At 39.9% G+C, this 10,509-nt stretch overlaps 1 protein-coding gene across 1 annotated transcript; it reads right to left on the bottom strand.

The window, feature by feature from the left end:
• Positions 1-1,274: 1,274 nt before the first annotated feature.
• On the bottom strand, positions 1,275-9,202 carry zswim2 (zinc finger, SWIM-type containing 2). Its single transcript, XM_042081231.1, has 10 exons — positions 8,898-9,202; positions 8,740-8,816; positions 8,592-8,632; positions 8,264-8,483; positions 7,432-7,570; positions 7,085-7,197; positions 6,555-6,639; positions 5,909-5,997; positions 5,474-5,642; positions 1,275-2,926 (listed from the first exon to the last, which is right to left on the bottom strand). Exons 1-10 carry the CDS (start codon positions 9,045-9,047, stop codon positions 2,177-2,179), a joined length of 1,833 nt encoding a protein of 610 aa, XP_041937165.1. The 5' UTR covers positions 9,048-9,202; the 3' UTR covers positions 1,275-2,176.
• Positions 9,203-10,509: the final 1,307 nt, after the last annotated feature.

Genomic DNA, 10,509 nt, shown 5'->3' with positions numbered 1-10,509 from the left:
CCAACACTTGCAGAAACAAGATTCATCTATTTTGTTATCTGGTCAAGCTCTACTGGATTTTCCAGAAACTGCCACATGGAGAGAAAGAGAGAGCGATAAAGAGAGAGTGAGATAAAGAAGTGAAGCGACTGCAATTTATGACAGCAGGTTAGCTGTTCAGAATTGCAGAAGCCTCCCTGGTCAAACATGATATTTGTCCGAAGCTATGCGTGTATATGTGTGTACAAAAAAAAATGTACAAAATGAGCATGCGTACCCTGTGTCTGTCTTTGTATGCCTCGTTGATGATGTGAGAATGTTCGCAAGCGTGACGTCTCAGGTGAGATGAGTTATCTCAACCCAAGGCCTTCACCAAAAAACACTTAATATCCAAATCAAGCTTCGCTAGTCATTTACCATGTGCATTTAGCTTATCACTTATCATGTGGTTGTGGACAAAGTGATTGTTATGTGTATGGTTTACTTCGCTTAAAAAAGTAGCTTATATTATGAGTCAATTGTCTCATTTTTCTTGTTTATTATCATATGTACGAATAGTCATCCATAGAAGAAAACATTTTAAATCATGTTTCAAGTAGGACAGGAACTGGGCTGGTCGATCTGCTCGAAAATGGCAATTTCAGAGCAACAGGCATTGCTATAGTAAGAGAGAAATTAACACTGTGACCTGGTCAAAGCTTTGAAACTCAAGAACCTGTCAACCTCTCCATTCATCTCCCTCCTACACACATGTACAGGTTCTGCCTTAGTAGAGACTGGGTTGATGTGCTTTGTTCTGATTGAATGGATACTTGTGGTTCACAAACGTCTTTTCTTATATTTCTCCTTTTGATTTTCATTAATTGACATCTATTATTGACATTTAGGAGAATGAAGGGAGATTTTACCATAAATACTAAAACAAAACAAAAAAACTGTGATTTGAAGTTGCAGAGCCTTTCTAAACTTCATCAACTCAACCCAAATCTAGAAGCCAAGATTCCTTGGATAATGTATCTGTATTCCACATGTATGAATTGGTGCTGGTCTACACAAAGCACTTATTTATATTCTGTATGTCGTGGGGAAAGTAAATTCACAATATTTTACATCCCCTTTGCCTGAAACATGATTGACAAACTTGGATGGTGTGTGAATATGAGAAAATGAGATGCATGATTGTATTAAGTGAAAATCATTTTCAAGTAGTGTCTACTGAATGTGCTCCAGTTATCATTTGATTGTAAGATATTTGTTTTTCAATTATTTATGTAATTATTTATTCATACATTTAGGTAAATCACATGACGCCTTTCAGTCATAGTTGTGCAACGATGATCGTACATTACTTGTATGCTTCACTTCTGCCTTTTGTGCACTGTTCCATTTAACATCAATAAAATCACAACCAAAACAGCTCATTCAATTCTGTTTGGTTCTTATATCATCATTATATTATAACTTTATTAACTTGATGTGTTAACTGACCTGTACACTATTACACGCATTAGTAGTAAATGTATTAATAACGATGATGCTATTAGATAAAGGTTTCATGTCCACATACATCTTACTATACTATGACTAACCAATTCCCTCTGTCTCCTAACATTTTATATTTATTTTTTTCATACCCACACAATTAAGTTTTTAAAAACATAAATATATATGATATACAACCATACAGCACCCTCTACATTTATTAAGATTAGTAAAAAGAGATATTTTTAAATCATCTTTTGCCGTTTCATCTTAGTTTCACTATGAAAACAATGAGGAAAAGACCAACACTGAAGGGAAGCAAATTTATACTGAGAAGAAAAACAATCCTCCAATGTTATATGTGTAGATGTTAGATGTGACTTTATTGGCGAATTGAGGTTTTACAAAGAATTAAATACAGGGCTGCCAATAATTCTGGCACATTTTCCTCATTTTTTTCAAGATAAAACAGCAAAAGAAGATTTTACCTCTTTTTACCTGTCTTTACCAAGGGTGTCAATACATGTAGTGGGAGCTGTATATAGAACATATCCAGTATATCTGTGTTGTGCTGTCTGATAACTGGCAGTTTTATTTAACAAGCTATATGGTGATATTCACATTTCACATTGCTTACATTTCAGGGACTGAAAGGAATATCAACGTTTTGCAAGTAAACATGCACATCTGGACACCCTCCATTTTCCATCCCCCTCTAGTTCTTCTGTGGACTTGGAATGTTTATGTACATCCCTGTCATCCACAGAGCCAGCTTTGGTACCTGCCCACTGCTTGACCCGCTGGGTCCCCCAGGCCTCTGTTTCCTCGGGGGTTTGAACCTACGGGGTAAAACGCTTCCCGCTGGGTTAACCACATTATCCGGTGCGCTCACCCCGACATACAGCCCAGCGTAGCTCTCCCCTGACTGGGGCTTGGGTGCTGCTGCGCCAGCCGGCCGCTGGGGCACATTGCCGGAGCTCGGGAGGAGACGTGTGTTGGGTTGAGCTGCTTTAAAGCCACTTCTGTTGAGCGACTGGCCTGCTAGTGGTGCATGGCTGTGAGAGTGGCACCTTAGGAGGGGTTTGGGCCTACCGGGCTGGGCCTGGGCGAGTTCTGTGTCGCTGGTGCGGCGGGGCTGATCAATGCGGACGCTGTTGACCACAAGATCCTGGGCGCTAGGCAAGGGCCAGCCAGCGGGGTGAGATCGGGAAGCTGAGGGAGAGACGAACGATTCAACGCGTTTGACCACCATAATGTCCATTGTCCTGTCTTTTAGCCCGACACCGGGGACAAAGAGGCCCATAGACTGGTCGTCAGGGAGTTTGCCACGCCTGGAGGCAGGAACATCCACAGCAGGTACGATCCTGACTGCAGAAGCACCGGACAGTGGGTTGTAAATCGTGTGCCAGTCCAAAGGGCAATAGTTAGACTGCCGGAGCCACGGGTCAATGCAGTCTGTGTGGAACTGAAGAGAACAGAGACATGGTCATTATTACTTAGCAGACGCTTTTGTCCAAAGTGACTTATAAAATATGAACATTACAATAGCTAAAAATTGACCGTTTTTAATCACTAAATTGTGTCAGTCATTTCACAATATGCACCTTTTAGTACACTAAAAAAAGAGAAAAGAGGGATCGTCAAAGCTACTAAACCACATTGTACAACCCCAAAACAGAAAAAGTTGGGACACTGTGTAAAATGCAAATAAAAACAGAATGTCATAATATACAAGTCTCGTAAACCCATATTTAGCAGCAAAAAGGACATATACAACATATCAAATGTTGAAAATGAAAATTTGGACTATTTCATGGAAAGTATATGTTAATTTTGTATTTGATGCCAGCAACATGTTTTAAAAAAAATTGGTACGGGAGCATGTTTACCACTGTGCTGTTTCACCTCTTCATTGAACACAATTCTGTACATGTTTAGGAACTGAGGAGACCATTTGCTACAGTTTTGATAATGAAATGTTGTCCTATTACTCCCCGATAGGATTTCAGTTGCTCAACAGTATGGGGTATTCTTAGTCATGCTTTTCATTCCATTATGCACCTAATTTTACAAATCTGGACTGCAGACAGGCCATCTTAGCACCTGGACTCTTCCTCTATGGAGAAATACTATTTAAATATGTGCAGAATTCATTTTGGCATTGTTTTCCTGAAATATTCAAGGTCGTCCCTGAAAAAGTCATTGCCTGGATGGCAGTATACAGTGTGTTGCTCAAAACCTGTATACATCATTCAGAATTAAGTGTGCTTTGCCAAATGTACAAGATGCCCATGCTGTAGGCATTAATGCTCCTCCACACCGTCATAGATCTTGGGTTTCAAACTGAGCACTAAAACAAGTTGGATAGGTTGGATACTTGGATAGGCCCTCTCCTCTTTAGCCCAGAGGAGTCCATGATTTCCAAAAAGAATGGCAAACTTTGATTGGTCTAACAACAGGACCTTTTTCCACATTACCTCAGTCCATTTTAAACAAGCTTAGGCCCAGATAAGAGTGTGGTATTTTCTGTATCATGTCTCAATGCAATTTTAGCTGTTTTTTGGTTGCAGTTTTTGAATTGAGTATCAAACTGGGCACATAGACGAGTATTTTCCAACCTTTTTTGTGCCACGGCACACTTTTGACACTTAAAATGTCCCACGGCACACTAACATCCTGTGTGAAGAAAAAATAAACATACCATAGCCTTAAACTTCAAGTAATACACAGATATGGCCTTATTATGGCTTATATGCAAGACCTGCTCAATAAAACAAGCGCCCTCTGTTTCATTTGTAGGTGACTATATCTAATTTAATTGTTGTTATGAACTGGATATGTGATGATTCTGTGAATACTGGATATGGGGCCCCCGTTGTACAATGCCTGCATACCACAAATAGTGCAATCATACAATCAATGAGAGCATGTGGTTATAAATTCTTTGATGCAACAGTTGCTTTTCTGGACCAGTGAGTGACATTTGGGTAATTTTCTGCGGCACACCTGATGATCTCCCACGGCACACTAGTGTGCCCCGGCACAGTGGTTGAAAAACACTGACATAGACAATGGTTATCAGAGGTTTTCCTGAGCCCATACAATGACAGGTCTGGAGACAGGTCTGGTGTTGATGCAATGCCATCTGAGGTCCAAAAGACCACAGACATCCAATTTGTTTTTCAGCTATTTCCCCTGTTTGCAAAGATTTCTCTGGATTCTCTAATATTATGTCCTATAGATGATAAACTCCCTAAATACATCACAATTTCATGTTAAGAAGCATTAACATGACATTGTTTCATAATTTGTGCACACAGGTTTACACAGAGTGATGAATACCCCTACATCTTTACTTCTAAGAGACCCTACCTCTCTGGGATTCTCTTTTTCATACCCAATCGTATTGCCAGTTACCCTAATTAGTTATGAAACATTCTTCCTTTTGTTTTCTTTATCATTACACAACTTTTCCATCATTTTGTTACCCCCGTCCCAACTCTTTTTGAAACATGTTGCTGGTATCAAACTCAAAATTAACATATATGTTCCATGAAATAGTCAAATTTGTCATTTTCAACATTTGATATGTTGTCTGTGTCCTTTTTGCAACTAAATATGAGTTTATTTGATTTGCAGATTATTGCATTCTGTTTTTATTCACATTTTACACAACATCCCAACTTTTTCTGTTTTGGGGTTGTATGTATCTAATATTGTGCTCTGATATGAGCCATGCTTTATTCCCACCATGACTGCCCATAAGTGAGTTTGGTATTGAGAATGTTCATATCAGTGGCTGCTTTATTTAGCTTCTTAATGAAATTATGCCATCTGAATATGAAAAAACTAGTGTGTTTTCTAAAAAAGGAGTACTTATATAATATGTCTACTATTAGCAATGAAATTGTAATATTTCCATCACAACCCATGAAAGCCTTCTCTCAGTATACCTGGTTATAAAAATGTTTAACACCATAAATCTGCTGTATTGTATATCTCTTGTGTTTACCTTATGGTGGCAGGGCAGGTGTCTGACCTGCTGACCCAGGCAAAAGCCCCTGAGGCAAATGCGACATTGCATCCCCGCCTCCAGCAGCTTGCCGCCCTGACGCACCCTCACCAGGGGCAGGGCAGCCAGGGCAGCCTCCGGGACATGCTCACGCTTCAGCACCATCACACTGCAGTGGACACACACACACACACACTCACAGACACAAATACACACATGCACACATACAAACAGACGCACACACACACACACAGATACACACACACAAACACACACACACACAAACACACATACACAAAGAGACACATACACACAGATGTGAATTTGAATTGTCAAGTATATTTCAATTTACCGACTACTGAAAGTTCTCCTGATCTAGAACCATAATGCAAGCACCTGTGCATTCACTAACAAGGCTTGATGGTGGAGACTGACCCATTGTCCAGCAGCTGAGAGTCACTCTGTTCTTCAGTGGTTTTCCTCTCTATAAACTGCTGCATCTGCACCCATGGCTGGGACCTTTTCTTGGAGAGACAATCTACAGCTTCAGTCAAGAATGTCTGTGTTACTGCATTCATAACAGTGAACCAACTCTACACTACATCACTTTCTGAAAATACACAGCAGAGCATAACTGAGTTCTTAAATAGAAAACTGTACAAACAGCGGAATGCATGAGGCAAGTTTATTCATATGACAGTTCATATAAATAACTCAAGGTGCTTCATAAAATGGCAGATACAAAGATGAAAGGTATATTTGTTACTAGAGGTGTAATGGTACACAAAAATCACGATTCGGTGTGTACCTCAGATTTGAAAGTACAGTAAGTACCTTCAAAATTGACATATGGTTTGCCACTTAATATGTTTGTGTGGGTTTGAAATATGGTCCGCAAGCAAAAAGCAAAAAAGCCTACTGTTCATTACTGTTAAAGACAGCATTTAGTACATTTGGTACACATCTGTATTGAACCTAACGCCCTGTACCTAAACAGTTTGGTATGAATACATGTTCCTTTACACCCCTATTTGTTACTGTCATGTTCATAGATGTAGAAGAGCTTTCCAGAGGCTCTTACCAGGCGAATGCCAAACACATGATCCATATGGATGCCCCTCATCATGCAATCCTCACAGAGATGATAGAACTTACATCTGCTACACCTGGAGGAAATATATTAAAATATATATAACAAGACTGTGCCACTGATGTTACATGTGTCGTGTGTACTACAGTCCTGCAATATCCTCAAATACCCACAACAACCACATAATTGGACATGAGAGACAGGCAGCCATACTAACAAGTGGGCTGAGATCTATGGGTACTAGTCTCTGCCAGTCAGCGCATTTTCTAAGGCACCAGGGAGTGGGTTAGTCACTGCACACTTCAGTGCCTACAGGCCAATGACATCTGTTCTGACTTTGTATTTAAAAAGAGGAATGCTGGTGCATGGGCGTATCCTTGAGAATACCTCGCGATTCTGGAAAACAGATGACTCGTCAGTTTAGACAAGACAGCTGATTCATCATGTTGGACAAACTGTTTAACTAAGTTCAGACCGCGACTGGGCAAGAACTGGCAATCAAGATGGCTGAGCAAACTTACTTATAGCACTTGCCAGAAATGGGCAGGATTCGGCAGTTGTTGCAAAGGACTCCGAGGTGTTTATTAAGAGGCTCTCTCTCTGATGAAGTTTGAAGCTTGCTTGCATTTCTTGTCTGTTATCAAAACCAAGGTTTAATTTCAGAGGACACACACATTTCTATGAATCACAACAAATTAGAGAAATGTAAAAAAAAAAAAGAAAGAAAGAAAGAAAGAAATACTAATGAAATGTGTGTGTAACAAGTTATGCTACAAAAGATTATATGCACTTAAATATCTTTCATCTAGACAGTGCTTAACTAAAAAGCTTAACTAGGTGAATTATGAGAGGACCAAGTTTTCCTCACCTGCTCCAAAAGCAGTTTCATGGGTCCAAAGTCTTCTCTACACAAGGGGCACTTCACCATGGTCACTGTGTTTGACTGGTTCTGGTGGTCAGCCCATACTTTCATGCAGGAGATGTGAATGTTGTTTCCACATCCATATCTGAGAGAGAAAGAAAGAGAGAGAGAAACATCACACAGCACTTAACAAAGTAGCAAATGGCTTTAAACAAAAATGCAACTCCTGATGACATAATTAATAAATGATTGGAGTATGGAATGAAATTACATGTGAGTAAACATACATACATAGATAGATAGATAGATAGATAGATAGATAGATACTTTATTGATCCCTAGGGGAAATTCAAGGTCACAGTAGCATACAGACATACACACACACACATTCACTAACAGCAGAAAAAGTAATTAAAAGTATATAATATTAAAAAACACAACTAAGCAATAAGGACTGTAGAAGATAAAGAATATACTAAATATACTAAAATACAAATTATACTAAATAAAACTTAATCTAAATAAATTCTAAAAAAAACAGTATCCACATAGTGGTTGATTAATCAATCAGGTGCATCAGGCACTGAGCCTGTGGCCCTCTGTGCATAAGGTAAGGTAAGGTGCTCTTTGTGAATGAGTGTCATGGTGAAGGTGCAAATGAGTAAGTCAAACAGTGCAACAGTGCAAGAATAAAGTCTATATATCTATGTATAAATAACTATATTAAGAAAGGTATAAGTGTGGTCACAGTTTGGCTATAGTCTGAGGATATAGTCTATAGTCTATAGTCTGATGATATAGTATATAGGCTATAGTCTGATTATAGTCTGATGGCTACCTGCAGTGAGCCACTGGTAGACGCTTGCTAAGGAGCTCCTCTTGGCAGATGGGACACACATCGTCTTCTTCGATGTCCTTCTGTCTAAGGGTGCCATCCTCCTCAGCCAAGTCCACAGGCTCTGGTGGAAGCCGGTCTGTGGGACGGGGAGTCTTCACCCTGTGAAAGCCCTGCAGCACTTCCCATATCTGCCTCTCCACCAGACCCAATTGAAAACAATCTGGCAGAGAAAGTCAAACACAATTGAAAGAGAGTGGAATAATGAAACAAATATCACACAGGAATGTCTTACTATACTAGGCTAATTAAGGGAATTGTAGCCACTTACATTCGTGATCTCTGGGTAATCTAAATTTTCGCATCAAAATCCTAAAATGAGAGTTCATGTTAGTTGCTATCTCTTTCAGTTTTACGTGTAACATGGATTAGGCTACTCAGTTGCAACATTAGCCTACTTAAGCGTAGCACTAGCCTACCAACAAATGTGTTTGCAGAGTTCCTTTTCTTTCTGGAAAGCAGGACAGGAACATGTATGTGGATCCCCCAAGCACACCTGTCAAGACGCAGAGACATAGGCTTACTGAGATGACATGACAGTGAAGAACCGAACGGACACGACAGGGGGTTGTCTTACTTTGAAGTTTTTGACTTCCTCGTTCTCTTTCAATAAAAATCTTGTCGGTCCAAACTCTTTTAGGAAAAAAATAGTTGTGTTGAGAGCTTGGTCCTGATGCCAACTTATTGCATCGCTGACATTCTTTCTCCACGCCGTATTGCGAAACATGACGATGCAGCATTTAGCTTCGTTGACTTTCCTTCTAGGAGGTGCAGACTATGGATTAATCTCTCTTCAAGTAAGTTACTCTTTAACATTCGCGTACCTGTTATCTTGCTAAGAAGTAGGCCTAGGCTAAAGTAGGTTAGTTAATGTAAGTTTGGTCTGTTGCTATAGTGATATGGTATTACTTATTTATCATGTGCCGTTTGTTACCGGCAGATGGTGCTGTTGGACAACACGTGAACACTCATCTTGTCTAAAGCTCGACAGCAGTGCTTTCTATTAGACTGTGGTCTGCTGGTGGTATCCTGCCATTAGCTACCGTCATTACAAGTGAAAACGCTTAGAGACGAATACAGTTGTTGTCATAATGATTAAAAACAGATGATCTTAGTGGAAACATTAGCCTATATTGGCAATGTTTTGACAATGTTTTGTTTAGTAGGCTATTCCATCATTTCATGTTGAAAAAATACAGCATGTTGTCCCATAAAATGCACTGCATATTGTTGATGTTTTCATTGACTGCATAATTTGTTACGTTAAGATTTATAATATGTTTCTCTTTTATTCAACAAGGTTCTTGGAATGGGTTCACCAGTCTACCTATCAATTTTGTCTTCATGACATTGGGGATGGGGACACCTGGACATCCTAATATCACATAGTAGTCTAAGCCATCTATCAAGAGAATTTGAGCCCCGCCTTGATGATATACAATTTCAAAGCTTTGCTTGGTCAAATGAGCCCACCTGATTTTGATCACTAAGAAGACTGTTGTGTTGCCAAATAGCCTACTTTGATGTAAATCTGGGTCACGTACAAACGGATGCAGACTTCGCTAAGGTAGAGAGTCGAGGGGAAAGACATAGGTTTGGAATAAACTCCAGCTTGGACAGAAAATTGAAATTTCCTGTCCCGGAGTAGTTTCCCCCTCCTGTGCTCTGGTTCATATTAGCTGTTGTACTGTGGGAGGTCATAAACAGCACACATAAGATGTGCACATGAGAGGTCCAGGGGCTCCAGGATTCCGGCTCCACTGGGGATGCCTGGGATACTGGGGAGCAAAGAGGCAGACACATTTACGTCACTACCAATGAGATACATATGCAGTAGTGTTGTAAGATTACCCCTCACCACTAAATTACACAATTCAACAGATGACTGGCCGAAAACAAAACAGTTTATTTCCGTGGACCCCAGCCAGGCAAGTCAGAGATGGTCTTGAAACAACATGGACTCTTGAATCATGTTTTACTGTTTCTCGTTTTTTCCCCTCTCTCTCTTTTGTTTGGTTTACTGAACAAGGACCCCCCTCTTTCATTTCCTTTGCTCTGAACCTGCTTGAGTGTTAGAAAAGCCTCAGTATAAACCATTCTTCACTCACTCCATCCAAGCAAAGCCAGATTTGGCGGCCCACTTTATTGCCATGCTAAACTCACACTTTTTTTTTTAAATTTATTCATTA

The sequence above is a fragment of the Alosa sapidissima genome, chromosome 23, assembly GCF_018492685.1.
Source record: "Alosa sapidissima isolate fAloSap1 chromosome 23, fAloSap1.pri, whole genome shotgun sequence".
NCBI lineage: Eukaryota > Metazoa > Chordata > Actinopteri > Clupeiformes > Clupeidae > Alosa > Alosa sapidissima.
Note: the sequence above shows the minus strand (reverse complement) of the source record. Positions and strands in the feature narration are given on the sequence as shown.

What these genes read in the sequence shown, in the direction of transcription:
- zswim2 (XM_042081231.1), bottom strand. Translation starts at nt 9,047, where the DNA reads ATGTTTCGCAATACGGCGTGGAGAAAGAATGTCAGCGATGCAATAAGT. An exon ending in ATTACCCAGAGATCACGAAT is followed by an intron (nt 8,484 to 8,591) that starts GTAAGTGGCTAC and finishes TTTCTCTGCCAG; the next exon opens with ATTGTTTTCAATTGGGTCTG. An exon ending in TCTCAGCTGCTGGACAATGG is followed by an intron (nt 5,643 to 5,908) that starts GTCAGTCTCCAC and finishes TGTCCACTGCAG; the next exon opens with TGTGATGGTGCTGAAGCGTG.